Source organism: Ursus arctos, unplaced genomic scaffold (assembly GCF_023065955.2).
Source record: "Ursus arctos isolate Adak ecotype North America unplaced genomic scaffold, UrsArc2.0 scaffold_19, whole genome shotgun sequence".
Taxonomy (NCBI): domain Eukaryota; kingdom Metazoa; phylum Chordata; class Mammalia; order Carnivora; family Ursidae; genus Ursus; species Ursus arctos.
In genome coordinates, this window is record NW_026622863.1 from 2,766,227 (window position 1) to 2,789,095 (window position 22,869).

The following is a 22,869-nucleotide window of genomic DNA, read 5'->3' on the forward strand; positions in this document are numbered from 1 at the left end:
CACCCCCATCTCCACAATCCCAGCTTCCCGGGAGCATCCTTCTCACCAGAGGGGATGGGACGCAATGCACTCAAAAACCTATAAATACAGAGGTTGCGTCTGCAGTTTGAACGGCTCCCTGTCCCTCTGGAAGCTGTGGAGATTCAACACGGAGCCCTGGGTCTCTTCCACGCTGCTCTGAAGACCACACTCCCTTTGATTCTTCGGGGAGGTCCTGGCCCGCAGGGGCGCGCCCAGAGTGAGAAGAGCGATTCCGGCTAGCATTTTTCTCATGCGCTGCAGCCTGACCCCCGCGCTGCAGACTGGGAGCTGGGAGCCCCCTGCGACCCTGCACTATATAATTTTGTGCCTTGGGGAGTTCGCACCTCCTCCTTGCCCCTTGGTGGGGTTCTCGCCAGTAAAACTGGGGATTTGCTTGAATTCTGAACCATTTGGGAAATGATGGGATTGGGCTGAAAGAAGGCAACACATTGATTTTAAAGGCTCAGTTGGAGAATGTGGCTTATAGCCATGGTGAGCCACAGATGTGCCCACCGGTCCAGGCAGCTGTGGAGCTCCTCTGCCCACCCCCCCCGCAGACCCTCGAGAGTAAACAGAACGTGTGCTGCCCGAGGGTAGCTCACACCCAAGGGGAAAAGCCAGGCTGGGCCCCCAGTGCCCGGTTAAGTTTCTCCACGTTGACCTGTCAGCTAAGCCCTACTGCCACTCCTGGGCTGAGGGCATAAGGGCGTCAGAGCAACCCCAGAAGGAAGACATCAGAGTGGGGGCCCCGGCCTTCGTAAGACTGCCCATCCGTCCGAAAAATACTGGCTGATACGCACCAAGCACTTGTTTACCGTAAGCCGAGGGACATTCCCTCAAGCAGGAGTTGGTCATCAAGGAAAACGCAGCCCTGGGACCTGTTACAGACGCCTACCGTGTGGAGTGCCAGGCTAGCGCTTACAGAAGAAAGGAGCACCGCAAAACAACACAACCCTCGCCCGGTGAGCTTATGCAGCGTGGGGAGAGACGCGTGCCGCTCTCCTGACCTGATGGCAGTGGGGTCGAGGACCCTACAGGACTGCAGACTTCCAGAGGGGGGTGTGGAGGGGCAACCAAAGAGAATCGGGGGCCGCACCTGCCCGCTGCGCGACCACCAGGAACGCACCGCCCCAGGGCGCCTGCAGCATGACCCCCTCCCTGCTGAGAGGTGCCCGAGGCGCCGGACACACTGGGTTTCCAAGACTTAGTACCGAGACTTAGTAGCACACAGAAAATGTAAAGTACCCAAGTACAGTCTGGTATTCAGGGACTTGTTGGAATGGACCTATTTCGGATGTGTGGGGTTAAATAAAATACATGGCTAAAATTAATTGCACCTGCTTTTTTAGTTTTTTTTTTTTTTTTTTAAGGTGGCTACTAAGCATCGTGAAATTACTCTTTCTTGGCTCACCGGTCTGGGAAGTGAAGAGGCCCGTTAAGTTGAAAAGCCAAGACAGATGAGAAGATGGCAGAAACGTGACTAATGCCATCAGCTCGTTCTTGGTTGTGGGGGTCCCACAAAGACGCGCGGTGCGGGCTTTGGCGAGCCCTGGGGCTATCGACGTGTTGCGCCAGATAACCCTGCTGCCTGGGGCTGCTCCGGGTGTCCATTTGCTTCCCCAGTTTTCCCCCACCTGCACACAAAACCCTCGAGGACACGACCTGGGCCTGGTCCACTTATATGCCCCTAAGGAGTGTCCGCGACCCGGCGGTTAGTGGGCACTCGCTGGTGGATAGCTGAAGAGCGCCTAGCGACCGATTACAGAAGCCGCTTGGTACAAGCCACGTTCCCGATGGCGGGAAACACGCACCCTCCCGCCGCTGCTCTCGGCACGTCCCTACATGCGTGTGCTTCCTCCACCCCGAGTGGAACGCTGCCCCGTGCAGCGGCATCGAGAAGGCGTGAAGGAGGGCGGGAGCTTCAGGAACAGCTGGCCTCCGTTTCGGACTCAGATTCTCCCTGACTAGGTGCTCCTGGTCAGCCTCCCTTTCCAGCAACCTCGATTTCTCTCACACATCAGGCAGGAAGACTCCAGGCAAGCTCACAGGGTTGTTGAAATGCTCCAGTGAGATGATGTGTGGCGGAGATGATGTGGCCCATACCTTCTCCCGGGAGGGGAGAGCGATGGAGCCTTCAGTAACGTCAACAGCTGGTCTGCTTCATTCAGCCCCAAACCTACTTTTTTGTTTCTTCGTGCCAAGTGGTTTTTCTGGATAATCCGGGCACTTGACCTCAGACCTTCCCTTACTGATACCGAAACCACTGGTTCCTGAACTCAGCTGCACACTAGGACCATCTGGAGAGGTTTCTGACATACCATCGGGGGCTGTGACCCCGCCATCAGTATTTTGTAAAGCCCCTTCCAGGGCTCAGTCCAGGTAGAGACCCACCGAGCACAGCGGACAGCGGAAGTCCCGTTGCTCACCGGCAGGTATTTCCGTGACAGCTAGAAGAATAGGAACGTACATGAAAGCAGAACTTGGGGTCTGGCATGGCTCGAACACAGAAGCCAGTGTGGCGCCCCCATGACCCGGAGGGAGGGGACAGGGAGGTCATTGAGCAGGTCTGTCAACCAGCCATTACTTGGTGGGGGTCTCTGTCCCCAATCCCCGGTGCCAGAAATGAAAATTAGATTGCAGAATGACTTAAGAATTCTTGTACGAAATGAGTGTCTCTCACCTCCCTGGACATTTCTTTGTTCCTTCCTGTGATTCTGTAATTATATCAAAACGAAAAGTTTTAATAAGTAAGTAAGCAAAACTTATTTGGGCTCATCTCCCTCTGTTGCTGGGCTGTCGCAGTGAAGGGGTGGGCCTTACAGAGGTCTCTGTCCCCAGCACTGCGTGTGTCCCTGCACAGAGAACGTAGAGCAGCTCCGCGGTGACCGGGCGATGATGATGAGGGTGTTGGCAGTGACGAAGCAAAAGGCAGTTTATACACACATATGTGCGTGCATGCATGCGTGTGCCGTGCACCTTTGCCCATCCAGAGGGATCTACCAGAGCAGCCTCGAAGTGCCAGCCTTCTGGAATCTCCTGGAGGTGGGATTGTTACAGGTGATCCGGGGATTACAGCTTTGCTCCCTTTCCAGTACTTTCCTGCATGGTCCACATTTCTTCCGTGAACACGTAAACCCCAACGGCAGCTTTAGTGCAGGGCACTGCTTTCCGAAGTACAGAAGGACAGCTGAGGTCATGGAGAGAATCCAGGAGTCTCTTCCCATCACGTAGAAACCGAGCACAGTACAGACAGGTGAGAAGAAAGCATGGGATGGTCCTTCGACCCCCACAGACCAGCGCGACAGCCGTGGCCCCTCACCGGTGTGGCTCTCAATTCTGGCTGCTGAGCAGACTGGCCCGAGCAGCCTTTAGAGACGCACCGTCCGGTCCCACCACAGGCCCACCCGATGGGGGTCCCTGGGGACGCGACACTGGCCCTGGAAGGGGCCAGAGCTGCTGGCAGCCCTGCAATAGAAAGGGTGGGCATCACCGCCCCCGGCGTCCTTCTCCTCTCATGTGGAAGTCCAGCGAACACCCAGAACAAGACAAGACGAGCCATGGAACGTGCTAGAAATAGATTTATTTCTCTTTAATCCCCACTTCCTTAAGTCACTGGGTGGCCCTTCCTCAGACACTGGGGTGCCCTCAACCTGACAATGTCTCCCACCCATGCCTCGTGGAAGGAAGAAGTCACTGCCAGGGGACTCGGGCACCAGCGGGAGCCCCAATGTGAATTATTCATCACAACCCCCCCCCCACCATCAGGCTCCCAAGATGGAGCCCACAGTGCCGACTCAAAGTCCAAAAATGTGGGAAAGTTTATTTATTTCTTTAAAACATTCCTGATTTGTAATGTGCTTTCTAAAAATGTTCTAGCTGACCAAGCCCTTGCTATATTTAGCCACAGCATTTAAAGAAATGTCCCTTACACTTTATAAGGCGGGCTATGAAACCCAAGAGTTTAAGGAACACTGCTCCTTGGGCCAGTCCCGTTCTCCCCAGGAGAGGGCTGGGGCCTCTGCTTGGCCTGCAGGAGCAGCCCTGGTGCTGAGGGCAGAAATACAGACTTGCATTCATTCCCAAGGCCCTTGGGTTCACAATGGCTAGATAGCGGCCCTGGGAAGCCCCTCTGAACTCCCGCGTGAAGCGAGGAAACGCCAAAAGGACCTTGTTCTCTTCGGCCCGCGGAATTGGCTCTCCTGTGGTTTTCCTAGGACCCCTCGCCATGCATCGTGGCTTATCCTGCTTCTGGTTTCATGTTCAAATGGTTGGAGCCTCTCAAGAGGTGTAACGGGGCAATGAAGAGACGAAACCGCGTCCCAGCCTACCCAGAGAAGTCAGCCCCAGAAGCCTTGTGCTACCCCCAGAATTACAATACGTGAGCAGAGCTGTCGGGTCCTGATTTCATTGCACAACTAGGAAGGCACAAACGGGCCCTAAAACCAGAGTGTTCCGATGAGAGGCTCGCTGTGTACAGGCCTCCCATTTACTGAGCGCTTTCCGTGTGCAGGAGGCATCATGGTGATCGCCATTTTGAGATGGGGACCAGGGCAGGCCTTGTTTCATGAACTTATACCCATCATTTTACTTTACCCCTCAGGACAGATCTGTGAGGCCGTTACCGATGCTATCCCCATTTGTACAGATGAGCAAGTTAAGGCACAGAAGTGTTAGGTCACTTTGCTGAAGTCACACAGCAGAAAAGGGCAGAGCTGGGTAATTCGCTTCTGCCTGGTGGGCGCCAAGGACACACTCTTCACCCGGTTAACATACCCCTCCCCAGCCCCACCCCAACTCAACCTACGGAACGGTAACAAGTCAGTAAGGGAGTAATGAGAGGCGTGATATTTCTGATATTTTACATTGCACATTATGAGGACCTGAGTCGTGCTTTAAACTTGGTGTTGTCCAAGGGGACGTGGTCCTGTGGACACCAGAGTACCCCTCCGCCCTTCCCACAGGGCTTGACCTAGATGCCGTCCTGGGGCCCAGACGCTTCATTTGTGCCCCACTTCCTCTGCACTCGGGCTGGAGGATGCCCTCACCGGTGTGAGGTCCACACAGGCCTCAAGGAGGAGACTGCACCAGCCACAGTCAGGACACTTTTAGTAAAAGGCGACTTTGTTTTAGATTCTCAGTGAACCGAGAGATACCCATGTAGAGCCATTCACAGCCCCCAGCAGCTCAGGCTCAAAGCTGTGAAGGCAGAGACTGTATGGCCAGGGACAGCGCCTCCAGGAGCTAAGTCCAGACCCAGGCCCTGCCTCCTTAAGAGGGTCTCTGATAGGTCTAGAGTCACTGCTCTTGGAAGCTTGGCAGGTGGGAGAGTCCGATCTCCTGGAAGGCCAGCGGTAGCTGCCAGTGTCATCCAAGACTTGGCTCTTGGACCAACAGTGCGGTTCGGACAGTTTTCACGACTGGCCCTGAAGGAAGGACCCACCCTTCCCCCCCTCCCACGTGCTGGGCACAGTCTGTCTGCCCCGCCCCCACCCCTGTGCATTCTCAGCCCCTCTTGGCCTTGTAGGTTGACCCTATGTACTGCTTTACCTGGACTCCCTTACAGGCTGGACTCCTAGCAGGGTCAGCCAATCAGAGGTATCCACATGAGGCTAGAAGGCAGGAGAGGAGAGAGGTTGGGGTATTGCTCCTCGGCTCCCACCTGTGCCAACACTGTGGCTGCAACCACACTCATCCCAGCTCCCCATGGAGCTGCCCTTCCCCTGCCCCCCTCAAACAGTCCCCCCACCCTAGCCTTTTCCATCGGCCCATGTAAGTGGGTTTCTGTTTCCTGCTGGATCCCTGATTCTCATTCCTTATGGAAAAAGGTTAGGAGCATGTCTTTGCCCCACCACCTCCCCTCTGCTCTCCCCCCTCACCGCCAGGGTAAATAAAGACAACAGAGTTGACTATGTACACCCCCAGGACCTAGAACACGTTTTCTGGTTACCCCCCTTCCTTACAGCAGCCTTCCAGGGGCAGAACTGAATCTCGCACTCGCTCTCATCTGCCCACCATGCTGTAGACCCTGGGCTTGAATACACATCGGGCCTGTGTGCCCCTCCCGCGGTCTGCCCAGCGAAATGGGCTTTGGATGCCATTGGGAGAGGCAGAGCCCTCGGTTCTGCCCGGCTTCCACCTCCTCCTACTGCTCACCTCCAGGTTACTGCACACGTGTATGGCGTCTGCCCGGCCCTGGAGGACCCCCAGTCTGGGGTTCCTGAGCAGGGAACCCCTGGATGAGGACAAGTGGAGCAGAGAACTTGCCGTTTAGTATTCAGACATATTTTTAAGAACTGCTTGAGATGTGGATCCAAGAATTTTACCTTTCCAACAAACCCATGCACTTTATTTTTAAACAATGAGCTTTGCTTATTACCAAGTGCATTTTTTACCCAACGGACCCAGCTCTGCTTCCCGCAAGCAAGACAGCTCCCATGAAGATGGCAAGTGCACGAAGTCGTTGCTCTCCCTGGAGTGCCTCCCGCTCCTGGAAACGTCACCCGCGTCTCTGATGTTACCAGAGTGACATCACGCGTGGCTAGTTCCTTAACCCGCACGTGGCTACATGCTGACCGCACTTCGTGAAACGGTAAAGACCGCATGTGGCATTCTTCACGGAGAGATGCAATTAGATCCAAAGTGGAATCTCAGCCTGTTCAGGTTCTGGAAAACCTTTGGAGGCATTTGAGACCCAGCAGGGCCATTAGCTGCTACAAGAGCCAACCGGCAGCCAAAACCAAAGCAAAAGGCCTTTGCAAAGTTCTCTTACCCTTGCGCAAGCCGTAGAAGTAAAGGTCTCGACGTTGGTGTGTCTTCCAAGATTCTTTAATGAAATCTTTGTTAGTTTCATTAGAATAGTGCAAAACCCAATTTTTCCCGGGCTTGAACTATATGGAAAAAGAAAATCTTTCTGAAGGTATCAATACTTGGATTAATTTGAAAGGATTCAGCGCTTGATTTGAGCCCATCTGTCCGCGTATATGCAAAAACAGATGAACTTCTGCGCATTCCTGTGTACAGAACATAAACACACACACATACACACGTGCACACATACAAATACATGCGTGCGTATACACACCCACGTGTACATATATACACGCTTCTGTCTTTATCATTGCACACGGTACTCCCGCTATATCCCCATTACGATCAGTGTATTCATCAGTGTGTGTGTGCGTGTGTGAGCGTGTGTGTGTGCGTGTGTGTACGTGTGTGAGCGTGTGTGTGTGTGTGTGTGTGTGCGTGCGCACTGAGCTCTAACCAAAGATCGTTTTCAGAAAAACAGTCTTTTCCGTTTGTTTAGAAGGGAGCACAGAGGAGGCCTTCAGATTGCATAAGAGTAGAATGATAAGGTTGCTTCTGGTTTGCCCTAAATACACAGGAGAGTTTGCTCTAAGTAAGAGTAGAAACCATTTTTTTGGTCTTACTGATCTACAGCTTGGAGCCCGTGGTTCAATCCGGAGCCCTGGCACAGCTCTGTGCATTGCTCAGACCGACAGGTCCTCTTTTTCTTCAGTAGGAAGGAATCTTCATGGGACTGTAGGGATTCCATAGACCCCGTCGCCGTACCGTCCATCCCCCTGAGCCTCCCCAACCCAGATGAATGCGAGGATTAGGTAACAGAGTTCCTCTTCATGTGTGTATAAACACTCTTACAAAGCAGATACGTACTCCTGCCTTTTTTTCCTGAGCCATAAAAATAATGTTTATATTCTACTTCTTGGAATTTTAACTCTAAAATGCCATCTCTTTAAAATGACAGGATTAGATTATTGGCTTCTCCAGAAAACAGCCATCGTAAATTAACAGAACGCGTGAGATAGCAAGTCAAACACTAAAAGGAAAAATTAAAAACATAACCTACACCGTGGAGTTTCCATGATGTTCCGGCAGCACCCACTGGCCCCAGGCTTCTCTGCTCTTACTCTACGGCCTGTGGGAACCCACCCTCGGATGCCGGAGCCCCTGAGACGCTGACAGAGCTCCCACATATAATCCCCGAGTTCTCTCTCCTGGTACACTGTGTGCTTATGCCCCCCAGTCATCCACTGAGCCAGTCACTGAGAGGTTAATGAAAAAACAGTTTTATTCACAGAGGCTGAGACTTCGGGATAACAAAAACCCATGACAGCCCTTGCACCGCACATTACACATTGTCGGTTAATCACGGTGAACCTGGATCTCAACAATGGGATCTCATCAAAGTTCTTAAAATCAAGGACACTGTGCAGCTCACCAAAACATTCCCACCAGCCTGGGCCGAATATGCTCAAGGAAACTTATGGGTCAGTAGCACATGGCTTTAAGAATAAATTCTCAGAAAGTCAACTCTGTGCTTACTAATTATTAATAATTATGCTTGTCTGCAATGTCCTTTTGAGTATATTAACCAATAGGCTCTCTTGCTATAAAGTTTGTGTTCATTTTTATATAAGTCCTGGAAATTATTTTGAAAGTAATTTTGAAGACCTATTGCAGCCTACCTCCAGAACTCATGACTTACTGTGCCTTTCCCACATCAGATAAAGTTAAAGTAACCTGGAGGTTCAGGAAATTCAGTTTCCCTCCCAAGGCAACCCAAAGAGAGATACTGTAAGAGGTTAGATGCACTTCCCAAAAGTTCCAAGCTGAACTGGGCTATAAAAATCTCCATCTTCTTAACCAGATCTTTGTTGCAGAACCCACGCCCCCCCCGTCCCCCCCCACCTTCCTGCTCCCCACCCCCCAGATTTCCAGTCACCTCCATAAGGTGTTTATTTAGCTGCAGGCTCTAGGCCCACCCGGGTAGGGGCTTGGAGGGAGGAGCTGGGTGCAGGCTGGGATGTCATCAGCTGGGAATGTCTGAAAGAATCCTCTGACCGAGCCTCCTATTCTCTGGGACCCAGAGAAACACCGTCCAGCAGGCATGACAAGACTCCCTTTCTCGGTCCAGCATGACCCATCTCTCCCAGTATCTGCCTTTTGTCTTTGTTGCATCCAACCTTTTTGATTAAAGGTGGTCTTTACTACACAATTCTGGAAAATGTAGCAAAAATCAAACCTAGATCTTGAAAAAACATGCAAATGGAAAATCTTCTGTGTCTAAGACACCTCCCCCCCCACACACTTCCGGTGTTCTCTGCTATCTTTTGATCTTAAAACCAAAAGCAGCAAGACAGGACGCCTGCTGATGTTGGTAACATGTCTTGGAGATCACGGGTACTGACGAGCGGGCTATCATAATGCAACAAAATGCTATTACATACAGTGTGCTTTCTTAATAGAGGTTGTTAATACAGACATTTTCACAGGGCAATCGTGGTGGTAAAAAGAGTCAAGCATCTAGCCAAAGAATATAACATATTCCTTTTACTGTCTAGAAAGAAAAAAGAGAGAAATTCTCTATTTAAAATACAAGTGTGGTTTCTTAGCTTCCACCTGGACATTGGTTGTAAATTCTCACCAGGCCCTGCATCTCCCAAAGAACCTGAAACACAGGGGTCACTGCCAGTGTCCCCACAACTAGACTTCAGGGACAAACCCAGCTGCGAACACCCATCACCCCATGGATTCAAAGCCAAGGCCTGACCCACAGCCACAACCGACAACCGAGCTGGCCCCAGTCAGACTGTGGCTCTGTCTGAAAGCACCCCACTGCGTCCCTCGGTCCTGCACCCCCGTTGTCTGGGCCGTTGCTGCTCTGGAATGAAGGACCTGTGCTGGGTAGTGGAAGATCACAACCTTAGACCGCCCTAAGGTCAGGGAATTCTCCTGCTCTAGCGGTAGGAGGTCTGAGATGCCCAAGTCCTAGTCAGGCAGGGTCTTTTAAATCTCTGACGGTGCTCCTGAAAGCTGACCTCAGAGGAGGCAGGCCACCGTGCCCACCTGAGCACAAAAGTTGGTAACACTTCCCAGGATCCACACGTTGCAGAAGAAAACATCATTAAAAAAAAAAAAAAAACAAAGACCAAAAAAACGCGGCTCCTTCCCCCAGCGGTGGGACCTCTGGCCGCTCGCAAGTTCAGCCCAGGGTAGGGGAAGGACCCGTGCCACCGCTGGCTTTACTGGAAGTGAAGCACGGTGTCGGGAAGCTGCAGAGGGAAATAGGAGAGGAAAGGGATCCCGAGCTGGTAAAAGCCTCCCTGGACATGCGGGTCGAGCATCAGGGAAGCGTTGAAAGGCGGTCGGAGGCTTGAGGTGGTGGCCAGAAGCGAGGCACCCAGACAGCTTCCCGGCCCCGGCTTGGCGCTCCCGAAGAGCTCGCCCCCTCCAGCGGGCTTCTGACCCTGCCGCCCCGCCAGGATGCTGTCTATGCTGAAGCTCTTGGACTTGTCGGAGCTCTTCGGGGATCCCTGGGAAGCAGGGCATTGAGGGGACCCGGGGCCATCCACCATGCGCGCTGGCTGGCCTATGGCCAAGGCCGCTGCGCCCTGGACAGTGTCGCCAGCGTCCTCCTCCGGAGATGCGGGCCCAGGCCAGTGGAGGGGCGCGGGTGGAGAGGAGCCATCCCGGAGGGGCGAGGGGCGCACGGGCGCTCCCTCCTGGTGGGGGGTCGCAGGGCCGCAACGCCCTGCCCCGCTTCCCGCCCGGGGCTGCACCTCCGAGCCGCGCTCATGCGTCTCCGCGCGGGCCCGCTTGGCCTCGGGGGCCCCTGGGCCTGGCTTGGGCTTCCTCTTCCGGCGCCGGTAGTTGCCATTCTCGAACATATCCAGGCAGCGAGGGTCCAGGGTCCAGTAGCTGCCCTTGCCTGGACGCCCTTTCTCGCGGGGCACCTTGACGAAGCAGTCGTTGAGCGAGAGGTTGTGGCGGATGCTGTTCTGCCAGCCCTGCCGGTTGTCGTGGTAGAAGGGGAAGCGGTCCATGATGAACTGGTAGATGCCGTTCAGCGTGACCCTCTGCTCGGGCGCATCCTGGATCGCCATGGCTATGAGCGCGATGTAGCTGTAGGGCGGCTTCTGAGGGGGCTCCGCCCGGCCCGACGCGGCCAGAGCGGCCGCGGGGGTGAAGGCCAGAGGCAGCCCGGGTCTCTCGGGGCCATACAGATAGAGCATGGGTGAGGCGGCCAGAGCAGGCAGCCGGGGACCGAAGAGGTGGCTCATGGCGAGCCGGAACCGGCGCCGCGCTCCCCGCGACGCGGGCGACCCAGCGGCTTAGGGACTGCGCCGGGCGCCGCGAGGGCCCTCCCGGGGAGCCCGCGGTGCGTCTGCCTCCCGCTCCGCCGCTCTCCCTGGCCGCTCCGTGCTCTGTCCCTTCATGGCTTTAAAAATGTTAAATAATTGTTGTAAGTTTGCTATTATATGTTGACTTAGCGCTGGAAAATAAATTGTCTATGATAAACAGTCGTTGTGCGCTCAGCCCACCCACATTAATTAAAATTTCATTGCTGAAAAACTCCAAGCTTTTCCCTCCACGTGTCTTTTTGATACCAGCCAATCGGTTTCGGGGCTATTCCTTCATTTGTTTATAGAATTAGTCTGTTGATAAGTCCGCCCACCCAAGTTGAATCAAGCTGTGTTTATTTGGAAAAATTTCCGGGCACCCAATATATAAACGCACTGATCTGATGTTTGAAATATCACGTCCACCCCTTGACGCTGTAAGCACACACAGTCAGTGAGGCAGGATGTGGACCGCGGTGGCTCCGAGCGGGGTCTGCGGGGCCAGGAAGGAGAGGTGGGGATGGGCGGGGGCGCAGGGGTGAGTTTTACCGCTGGCCTGGGGGAGCCCAGTTATGCGGAGCCTCCCACAAAAGGTCTTTTCTTCTCTCAGGCTTCATAGATGTGGAGATGGCACGGACTCCTGCCTCCTGAGGTCTTTGAAAGCTTTTCGATAATTTGGGTGGTGGGAGCGGCGTGTCTATCTGAGAGGTCTGGGAGTCTCAGGAGAAGAGGAGAAGAGGATGCAGCCCTCCTTGGAGAAACCATCAGGATGCCCTATGGGAGCTGGAAGTGCTCGCCCCTGGGGGCCTGGTATCCTGGAGGGGGCCAGCCTCTACCTCCAGGGCTCCCTGGGGACCCAGAAGAGGCCTCCAGGAGACCAGCTTCTCCGGAAGCCAAGCCACAGGGTGCTGGGGCGCTAGAGAGGGCAGGGGTACCTGGTCCACGGCTTGATTGAGGTTAGTTCTGAAATAAAACCGTTTGGAGAGGTCAGGGGGGGAGAGGCTAAGGTCTCTCTGATGGGACTGAGGTTGCAAGCGAGAAACACCATAAAAGGGGAATTTGGCAGCTGTCGCGGGAGAGCTGGTATTTGTGAATGCGGGTCTCTTGCTTTATATTCTGTGCTTTCCTGTTTATAACAAGGAGGGGGGTTATAACAACTTTACAAGTGCACGCAGCTGGCCCGTGATTACATTAAGCATTTGGGAAGCCTGCTTGCTCTCCACCCCCCCCACCCACTCACCCTGGGGTGTAAGCGCCCCCACCCCTGTCTCATTTTACATTCAGCCACGTCATGCTTTGAATCAAAAACCCTGAATGATGCTGCTTCAGAAGGAAGTGTCTTCTGTCCCACCGCCGCCGCGGGGGTGGGGGCGGGAGCATCAGTGCCATTAGTTCCTATTTATGATCTCTGCTGAGTATTTTTTAAAAGAAAAAAAAAACCACTTGGGGTAATTGAATTAGCGTTTCATTGAGTAAACCCTGTGGGGATGCCAAAGAAGAGAGGGAGGGGTGAGGGTGGCAGGTGGGCGAAGGAGCGGCCCACCGCCCTGCTCTGCAGGAAAGGGAGCAGGAGGCATTGCGGTGCATGGGGCCGCAGGTCAGCCCCGGCCGCTGTCCCAGAGAGGCGACATCTGCTTGCAGGCGACATCTGCTTGTTTCCCTGAACAAGGGAAAGACGGGAGAATCCCATGCCAAAATGGGGAATCCATAAAGTAACTCGTATGTTCAGGGGTTCCACATAGCAGGGAAGTGGGTAAGTTTGACACACGCGAAAGGAAGTCAAAGTCAGGGTCGAAAAACCTGTTTGGGTGCAGGCGAGGCTTGAGGGAGAGCCAGGCCAGGCGCTGGGACACCCCCGGGCCTCCCTTCGGGGCGCTGCATTTCTAACTTAGGCCAAACGTCCAGCCCAGCTTGGCTCCGGCCTAGGTGTTGAGCCTGGCCCTCTAGCTGGGAGGGGGCGGGGCGCTGTCCTCTCTCGGGATCTCTGGCTTTCATCGGAGCACCCCTTTCAACCCTGGGGTGAAAAAAACACCCCAATGCTTGAGCGTATACAACCCGCGGTTCCATAGTCCGCTGGGTCACCCAACCTCTCCAGACCAGCGCGCCCCGGCAAGCTCAAGCTTGGATCTAGCTCGAAGTACAGCCTCAGCCCCCACTCTAACAGACCCAGAGGAGGACACCAGTGGGTGTCACTACGCACCAACCCCTGCGCCCCCGGAGCCCTCCCTGGAGCTCGCCCGGCACCCGAAGTCCAGCACGCAATCCCTTCCTCTCCCGAAAGGCGCGCCTCCGCAGCGCTACTTCTAAACTCCAAGGCAAATCTGAGCTTGAATTCGTAAGATAATAAACACCGCCCAGTTTGGGCAGGGGCCGGACGGAGGCGGAGACCGCGCGGCTGGTGGGCGGGGCACTGATAGGAAAAAAAGAAAAAAAAAAACCAACTTCTGGTCGCGGTCTGGAGAGGCACGTCCAGCCCCGCGCGTTTGCAGATTTGCAGCATCTCCAGGAGGTTCCTTCTGGCCTTAGAACTGCGTGGCGCTCCGGCCCGGCTCCCGCGCGGGGTGGAACCCTGGGCTCCCAGGCCAGGAGTCTGTAACTTGAGCCTAGGAGGAGCCCGCTGTCGGAAGGAGCCCCGCGCTGAGGCATGTTTCCGGGGAGCGCAGGGCACCAGCCTCTGGCGTCTGAGTGCGGATGCGCCCTCGTGCGGAAGCTCGGTGTGTTGAGGCCCTATCTGAGGCCTGCTGGGGGGGGGGGGGGGCGCAGAAGAGCCTGGGAGGCAGCCAGGCTGACTGGGTATCCTAGAGAGCCAGATGGGGACACTAAGAGTTCTCCCTAGGCTCGTAGTCTTCAGATCGCCCCAAACATGCATTCGTCTCTGAAGTCAGTGCAGCGCATCTCCCAGCCCGCAGCAAAGCCCTGAGATTTCCAGCCTGCGTGGATGCTCCCTGAAGGACTGTGGGGGTTCCTACTCTGGGATCAGCGTGGAATGAGGGCAGAGAATACAGTTCCCAGCACCCAGGGAGAAAGCCTGCTCCTTGGGCAGGCTGGGCAGAGGAGGGCACCCGGCAAGACCAAAGAGACCTCAGAGAAAAAGGCTGAGGGGAGGGGAGAGACAGGAGGTCTTCCTACCCCCCCCCCCCCGCCCGCAGGCATCTACCCTTCCTCTGCTCCTTAAGCAAACACTCAAGTTAAGGATGATCTGCGGCACCTCCCAAATATCGGCCTTACTTTTCTCTGAGCGCAGACAGTTGGCAAGGCATATAATATATACACGAACGAACGATCTCCCACGCCTGCAGTAGGTGTGGGGGGGTGGTGGAAAGATACAGGACCTGCTCAGCCAGGTCCCCTTACTGACATCCTAAACACGCTGGAGGTGGTGATGACAAGGACGATAGTAATAACTAAGATGTCTTGAACGCTACTATGTGCTGGCACCTTCCTAAGATGCCCCTTGGATTAAGTCACTCCTCCTCTCGGCTCTAAGAAACAGGAGTCTTCATTATTCCCCTCTGCAGACCAGGACACCGAGGCCAGGACGTCAACATGAGGAGGTGTGACAGCCCCATTATAATAGGACCACTGCGTGTGGATGCCGAGGGTCCCGTGGAAGTGCTCTCGAGAACCCTCACAGCGTCGATGAAAGACAGGGGTGATAGATTCGCCCATTTTACAGATGAGATTTGGAATGGGCAGCGAACACCCCAGACAGTGGAGGCCATAAGTAGCAGCACAGGGTGTTGGAATGCACACGGGTTCCTGCAAAGGTGGATTCTCTGAGGCCTGACATCCTCAGGTGTCTGCAGAGGCTCAGAGAGGGGTGTCTGGAGCAGGGTCTTCTGCTGCTTCTCTTGGGGGAGCTGAGCCATGAATGTAGCACTCAGCAGGTCTGCTGGAGCCCAGAGAGCAGGGCGGGATTTTCCAAAGTACTGATTTCTTCAGAGCTCATCTTGTTCCCAGCAATAATTTAAAGGGTCTAACACAGGGGCAGTTAAGGCATGTCAGCCTGCAGCCTGACACACATGGTCACCTGAGACCAACGGATCCGAGCTCGTCTGGGCTGGATCCCGACAGCTCACAGCGAGTCCCTCCTGCGGCCTGGGCGCTACCAGAGGACTTTCCCGTCGTGTGTTGGGTTCACACATCCTCAGCAATAGCCCTGTTTGAGGATCCTATCCCTTCTCAGTTGAGAAATGGGCCCAGAGAGCTTGGGGCGGCACGGCCGAGGTCGTGCGAACCCTCCGTGGGCCTTCGAAGAGGCCCTGAGTTGGTGTGTGTGGATCCGGCTTAGAAGCCGCTGTAAAAACAAGACGCAGGCAGAGAGCGAGCCCCCATGGGGCCATTGGGAAAGGTAAGACCCAGGGCCCAGAGCCACTAAGCCAGGGGTCAGAGGGGCCTCTCTGGCCTCCGTGACCTCCAGCCTGGGTGGGCATACAGACTGAGCACAGAGCTGTCCCCCAGACTGGGGCAGCCCTCCCCAAGCTCCCCAAGTCCATCTCCTTAAAGGGACGTGTGTGGCCAGGGAGCTGGTCCATCTGCCAGCCCACCCCCTTCCCTTCACACCAGCTTTTCATACACACATACACACACGGACACGCGCGTGCACACACACGCACACACACACACACGCAGCCCCCGGATGAGGTCCCACCAGCCTGCCACTGGCAGAACCACCTGAGCACAGCGCCACACATTCGAGAATCAGAATTCTACACAGGCCGTGTCCTCCTGTGTTTGCTGTGAAGCAGGAATGTCGCCGAAGCCCGGAACAGGCTGGCACAAATCAAAGCAGGGGCGTCCACTCGGGCCCAGTGGCGGTCCTGACTGCAAACTCCCTGAAACATCCCACCCCCTTCCCTACATGCCTCCGTCAAAAAGCAAACATTTCAAACGCCTTGGCAAGCCGAGGCCAGGCAACAAGGAGGCAGGCAGGGAATGCTTCTCAGAGTTTGGGAAAGCATTTCGAGTATGTGGTGCCAAAAGGCCCTCTCTGGTGGCACTGGCCCCATGGGTCCTGCTCACCTAGAGTCCAGCCCGCCAGCCATCCCTGGCCCGGCTGCACCGAAGGCCTAAAACCTCAGGTCTCTCTCCGCGTCCACCACACCCAGAGAGTCAGGAGTGTCCCCCAGGGACAACGCAGGCACCCATGCCCTGAGGCACCAGGCACAGGTCCTGAGATCCCAGCACATTCCTGAGAAACCTGGTTCTGCCCGTTAATTAATGGTTCTCTTGTCGGTTCGCTGTCTCCGCCCACCTCAGGTTTATGGTGATCAATGAATTCCAATCACACCAACCTGGGCTAACACCCTGTGCAGTGTTTGGGATTTGGGGGGGGGGGTGGTGAGGAGGGATGAGGCAAGTGTTCAGGCACCAGGGGCTCAGGGAACTCTGCTGTCTCTGCTTTGAATGCAGCTCACAAGCCTCTCCCAGGCCCAAGGGTGACCCCAGGCAGTCTTGGAGTAAAGGAGAGGAGATGGACCCCGAAAGATTTATGAGCCAAGCACCAAAGTTCCCAGGACCCCACGTCTGCTCCTCCCTCCCACTTCTGATATTTATTTCTTGCCAGCCAGGTAGGGGAGTGGGGATAAGTGAGGGCCCATCATCATGGCAGCATGGCTCTGCTAGAAAGGAAGGTGCTGGGCTGCCCCAAATGCCCTTCCAGGCACCTGGTCATTTTATAGATGAGAAGACTGAGACCAGGGAGGGAAGTGATATGTTCACACAGCATCACCTGGCCTTGGGATTTCTAGCCTGGTGTTCCAGCAATTAGAGGACACACGTCACCACTGATTTTGGTGTGGGTGGGGTTAGGCTACTTGAACCAGGGGATGAAGACCACCTGGCCACAGACCCAAGTCCGGCCTGGGGAGAGAGACCTGGGCTGGGCCACACACACAGTCCCGCTCCTGGAAAGCGGTGAGCTTGGGGCATGTCTCCGAGTCTTACAAGAAGCAGGGGCTACCCAAGCTGCAGCCTTTGTGGGTCTGGGAATGTGCGGGATTCTCAGAGGCCACGGAGTCTTTCCCAGCCGCCCATGTCTGTCAGAACGGGGGCCCTGGTTAGAAACAGTGGCAGCCAAGGCCAATAGGGCAGGCAGGGTTAACTCTGTGGGCAGTGGTCTCCGCTGCGGTGTTGGGGTTGCTTGCATTTTATTTGCAGTATCTTTGAGACCTGCCTCGCTAACTCCATGTTACTGGATCAGGAAGGAACGTGGTTATGCGACGTGCCTTCGTGCAAATTGCGCCTGGCGGACCGCAGAGCTGCTCGGCCGAGGAGTCCTGGCAGCCTGCGACCAACATTTCTGTCCTTCCATCCCCAACCAACTTTCCCCTTTTCCTGATAGGCCCTGGGCCTCCCGAGGACCGAGGACCGAGCGGCTCAAGCGAGGGGAGGCTAGTGGATACGTGGAGCAAGGACAGCCTGTGTCCCGCGCGCCGGGCAACAGACACGCAGGGACGGCAGCGACCCTCAAGGCGGCCCCGGATCGCTTCCGCCCCGCGACGCTCAGCTTCGCACTGCTGGATCTCCGTACCCCGCGGAGGAGCAACAGACGCCCCGAGGCCGCTCAGTCTCTAGGCCCGAGGTCGGAATGACTGCGAGGATGCTGAGCCCAGCCAGCTCTGAGCGCGGCGCCCAGCACACAGGGCCGGCCTTCTGGCGGAGCTAACCCGCACTTACCCTGGCCCCCGGGCCTCAGACTCAGGAAGCTTTCACGGGCCTGGGGGCGCCCCAGCGCACCCAGGCCTTACACACCCCTCCCCTCTGCCGACTCCAGAGGCCTGGATAAACCCCAGACGCAATCTCTCGAGCTGCCCACGTCCCTAGCGAAATGGAAGGACCCCTGGCAGTGGCCTCCACCGGGTGCCCGGACCGTTCTTGAGCTGCTCACTTGGGTGATTGCCCGGCGCACAGGGACTACCTTCAGTGGTCTCTCCAAAGATAGAAGATCCCAGTGTGGCTTCAGGGGCAGCCCGGATCTCACCCAATTCTTTCCCAATTCTCTCTCCTTTATTTCCTGTGTGTCTCTCAGACCTCGTCTGAATTCCAAATCGTGAGATGAGGGCAAGCTTTCAGGGCGGACTCATGAAAAATCTGGGGAAGGAGAGAGCCAGCTAGACTAGTCTCCTCTAATCCAGCCGCAAACATCATCTCAAGAACAGGAGCAAAGTGGAACCAGAGTACAGAGCCGGGCAAGGAGAGTTGGCCTCTTCTGCGGAGGAGAGAGGGGACTATCTGTCTCCCTCGCTTTCCTAGCTGGCTGGTCCGGCTCACTCCACCAAAGCATGGGGGCCTGGGGGCCTGGGGGCCTGCTGGAGGTCCAGCAGCCCGCACTGGGGCTCCCGGATCCTGAGCACTACAAAAAGGAATAAAACGCTGCATTTATGTCTTACCCGCCAGCCACCTCTGGGACTACAGATCGAAAGACTCTGTGTTGCACATGTGGGGAAATTGATTATGCTCACACGTCCCCCAGTTCTATCTCAGCATGACTTCGAGACAAAACTGCCATGGTTCAAACAGCAACACAAACCCAGGTTATGTTCAGCAGCACTGCATCAAGGAAGATCACTTTTTGGAAAACTCATCATCATGTGAAATGTTAAGTTCACAAGGAGCTTCCCTCTCAGCAAAGTACAGCTCACCTACTTGGGTGGGAAACTCATTCCCAGTTGGAGCTCTGGCCTCAAAATTCACACGCGGAGACCAGCAGGAGAGTTGTGCATTTGGGCCAGTGAAACAGATAACAAAACCGTCCCCTGCCCCAGCCACACCTCGCAATGGTTTCATTGCTCTTAAATTTTTTTAAAAGACAAGATACCAAAATTGAAAAGGCAAATAATCTCCCTGTTACTTAAAGTCCTGAGAGTTGATAAATTTAGAACTCTAAAAGCATTGTCAATTATTTTCGAAGGCCGATGAGCCTTCACAATTTTTCACTGCAATAGGGTAAGGATTAAGAAATCCAACCAAGAAGAGGCTCTGAAACCCACCTCTGATCTAGCCACCCCCGGGAGTGGTCGTTAAATGCTCAGGAATCAATCCCCTTTGGACTTTCTCCTGCCCACTTCAAATTCTTTTCTGGAAAACCATTACAGTGGGGAAGGAAGTCCGCATTTTAGGAAATGGAAGGAAAGCAGGACTCCCCCTGGTTCCTAGTAGTTAGCTAATGGAACAGGCTTATCTTTCCCCTCCTTTGCCTCCTCAATCGGGGGTGGCTGGACATTGAGATGTAATGGTGCTGTTGGTTTCGACAATCAACGTGTTTTGTTACATCTTAGCAAAAAGCATATACAGCAAAAGACAGGACTGTGCCCAGCCCCTCAGGCAACCACATCCAGCCAGGGCTGTTTCTCCACTGCCTAGGCCAGGGTGGCATCTAAATTAATCGAAAGCCTTTTCCATCACTAACAAGACAATAGGGGAGTGCCCCCATTCCTCTGTGAGCCTCTGTGTACGTCTATGAGTTAACCCACCTGTGTAACAAAAATAATCAAAACAGGTGGATTTGCGAATGCACTTTGTTTTTTAAAAATTCGAGAACACAAACACACCGTCCGGACTTTGGGCAGAGAAACAACATGGGTTTATTTTAAGGTAAGTACAACAATTAAGACCACATAAGACAAACACAGGTGAAGTTAAATTTTAAAGTTTTTTTTTTCTTTTAGGAATGCTTGGGGAGGGATCTACTATACAAAACCATCACGCTTTGTAAATAAAAGTATCAGATACTTGACTTCTTTATCCGCCAACAACAACAAAAAATAAATTATTTCCTTGTTTTGTAAAAGACCTACCAACGGGAAAAGAATTGTATCTCGTAAGTGTACAGGGGGTAAAAACCCCACATAGGTTTCTTGAATTTTCATTTTGGCAGTTAGAAACGGTTGGGCAAGATGAAAAATTATCCAGTGAACTCAACTTTAAATATTATATTAATGGCTCTGAACAACAACAACAAAATAGCCTGATTACAAATCCACACATTTGTACAGCATGGTTAGAGAAATTTAAAATTACACACAGCACAAACGTAATCTGTAGAAGCCCCCATAGACCTATGGGAGTCTCTACAGAGAGTCATTACTGGGTCGCTATGGGATTTGGTCCGTAACTTAATTTTTTGAAACCCCAGCTGGAGCAGTGAGCACAACCATCCTGGTATGGGAGGGGGGTTTAAAATCAATATTCATTTCGCTGGGCTGCGTCCCTTCACGGGGGAGCTTCTTAGGATCTCAGAAACGGGGCAGCGAATTAAAGTTACCTGCAGCTTCACGGAGGGCTGAGGCTGGCGCGTGCTCTCTCTGCTCCGGGGTCTGAGAAAAAGTTGGTGGGCATGTTTTGGTTCTTTTTGCGTCTCTGCAGCCTGAACTGTCTGAGAGGTCGGGGTGTGGGAGGCGAAGCCGGAGCGGGCCAGGCGGGTCAGTATTTCGTGCAGTCATAGGAATAGGGGGCGGCGTGGCGGTAGAGAGACGGCGTGGATCTGTAGGGCAGCTGACAGCTCGCGTTGGTGCTCACCTGCGGTTCCCCGAGGGTCGAGTTCTCCATCCCCAGCCGGTGGGAATTGAACATCTCCCGGACGTTGGGGAAAGTCTGCTGCTGGGCCGCGAACGTGTGGCCCGGGAGGTGGTTCAGGTCCCCGCTGTGGTTGAGATACCAGGAGGCCGCCTGGGCCGCAGCGGCCCCGGGCTGTGGCGCCGGCTGGGGCTGGGGAGCCGGCGGGTGCGGCGGCGCCTGCGGGTGGTGGTGGCCATGATGCTGGTGGTGGTGGCCCGCGGCGGCGAGCGCGCCCTCCTGGCCGGCGGCGAGGTTGAGGGCGCTCAGGGGCGACGTGGGGCCGCTCGGGTGGTCCGAGAGGGCCTCGTCTAGCGCGGGCGGGACGCACATGTGCGCGGGCCGCTCGGCACCGGTGTACAGGCTCATGGCGCGCATGCTGCACTGGTAGCCCCCGGCGCCCCCAGCCTCTAGGCCCTGCGCGCACGGCTGGCCGTAGGCGGCGGGCGGCGCGGTGGCGTAGGACAGCGCCAGCGGCGGCACCACCAGGCCCGCGCGCCCGGACGCGGGGCTCAGCTCGCCGCCCGGCGGCGACGTTCTCAGAGTCATGATGTTCTCCACGCTGAAGCCCGGCAGCCCGTTGGGCGCGCCAGCGTGGTGCTCGGGCAGCGAGCCGTCGGGGGAGCCGGCGGGCGTGGAGGCCGTGCTGCGCGGGCTGCCCTGCAGCGCGCTCTCGGGGCTCAGCGTCTCCACCTTGGTGATGACCGGCAGCGCCGGAGACGCCGCCTCGCTCTTGATCACCACCTTCTTCTCGACCTCCTTGGGGGCGTCCGCTAGAGGGGGCCCGGCCGGGGCGCCCTTGGCCGCCGCCGGGGGCGGCTCCTTGAGGTGGGCCCGCTCCTCCTTCTCTTTGGGCACGTCCTTTTTCTTGAAGCGCCGGCGGCGCCGCAGGAAGCTGCCGTTCTCGAACATGTTGTAGGAGTCCGGGTCCAGCGTCCAGTAGCTGCCTTTGCCAGGTTTCTTGTCGTCGCGGGGCACCTTGACAAAGCATTCGTTGAGCGAGAGGTTGTGGCGGATACTGTTCTGCCAGCCCTGCTTGTTCTCCCGGTAGAAGGGGAAACGGTCCATGATGAACTGGTAGATGCCGTTCAGGGTGATCTTCTTCTCGGGCGCGTTCTGGATCGCCATGGTTATGAGCGCGATGTAGCTGTAGGGCGGCTTTACGAGGTCCTTGGGCGCCGCGGGCTGGTGGTGGTGGTAGGGCGCGTAGGAGCGGCCCATGCCCGCGCCGTACTGCTCCGGGTGGCCGGAGTAGACGCCCATGGGGCTGGCCATGCCGCCGTAGCTGCCCGCCGCCCGGTAGTAATTTTGCTCGCTCAAGTAGGGCACCACTCCCAGGGCGTTGGGGTCGGACACAGAGTAGCGCGCCTGCATGCTGCGTCCGAGACGGCTCGCCGCCGCCTGCGCGCACGCACCGCGAGGAAGGCCCTGCGAGAGCGAGAGAGTGCGAGAGAGCGAGGGAGCGAGAGAGCGAGAGGAAGGGAGCCGGCGGGGGGAGCCCCGGGCGCCGGGAAGCCTTGGGGGCGAGGTGGGGGAGGCGCCGGCACTCGGCGCCCGCCTGCGCGCGGAGAAGGGACGGTCGTTGTCAGCGGACCGGGCGGATCGGCATCCTGGAGGGCGCGCCCCGGCGAGCGCAGCGCCGGCCCCTGCTCGCTCGCTTGCTCTCGGGACCGGCTGGTGGCAGCCGGAGCTGGCGGCCGGGGACGCAGTGGAGACGCCACGCGCGCAGTGGACCGAGGCCGGCCGCTCTCTCCGCGCCAGGAGGGGGAAGGCGGCTCTCCTAGCCCCCCAGCAAAGAAGCAGCCCTGAGGGTCAGCGAGCCGGGGTCCAGAGTGGCTGCCCTGCCGAGCCCGGAAAAAGAGGCAAAGTCCCTTTTAGGGATTGGGAAAAGTTTCAAAAGTCTTCTTGCTGAAAGCAAGTTTTTACTTTCCTCCGGCCACGCCCCCTCCGGGAACTTCGGACCAATAACCCGGCAGCTGTGTGGAGTTGGCACCAATCAGGGCGAGGAGCGCCGGAATCCGTCGGCTCTAAGACCCAGATGCTCAGAACCAGAGTTTTCTGCAGTTCAGTGTTAACTTGAAAAGATTTTTTAAAAAGAGTGATATCTTATTAAAATTTATTCTATTATCACATTTTGGTTCATGGTCCTACA

The 22,869-nt window shown here is 55.7% G+C and overlaps 2 protein-coding genes across 2 annotated transcripts; both read right to left on the reverse strand.

The window, feature by feature from the left end:
* Positions 1–9,988: 9,988 nt before the first annotated feature.
* Positions 9,989–11,339, reverse strand: FOXL1 (forkhead box L1). The gene has a single exon (XM_044382570.3). The coding sequence runs from the start codon at positions 11,100–11,102 to the stop codon at positions 10,065–10,067; it is 1,038 nt and encodes a 345-aa protein (XP_044238505.2). The 5' UTR covers positions 11,103–11,339; the 3' UTR covers positions 9,989–10,064.
* An 8,393-nt stretch (positions 11,340–19,732) lies between these two features.
* FOXC2 (forkhead box C2) lies at positions 19,733–22,286 on the reverse strand. The gene has a single exon (XM_026494647.4). The coding sequence runs from the start codon at positions 22,089–22,091 to the stop codon at positions 20,586–20,588; it is 1,506 nt and encodes a 501-aa protein (XP_026350432.1). The 5' UTR covers positions 22,092–22,286; the 3' UTR covers positions 19,733–20,585.
* Positions 22,287–22,869: the final 583 nt, after the last annotated feature.

What these genes read in the sequence shown, in the direction of transcription:
- FOXL1 (XM_044382570.3), bottom strand. Translation starts at nt 11,102, where the DNA reads ATGAGCCACCTCTTCGGTCCCCGGCTGCCTGCTCTGGCCGCCTCACCC.
- FOXC2 (XM_026494647.4), bottom strand. Translation starts at nt 22,091, where the DNA reads ATGCAGGCGCGCTACTCTGTGTCCGACCCCAACGCCCTGGGAGTGGTG.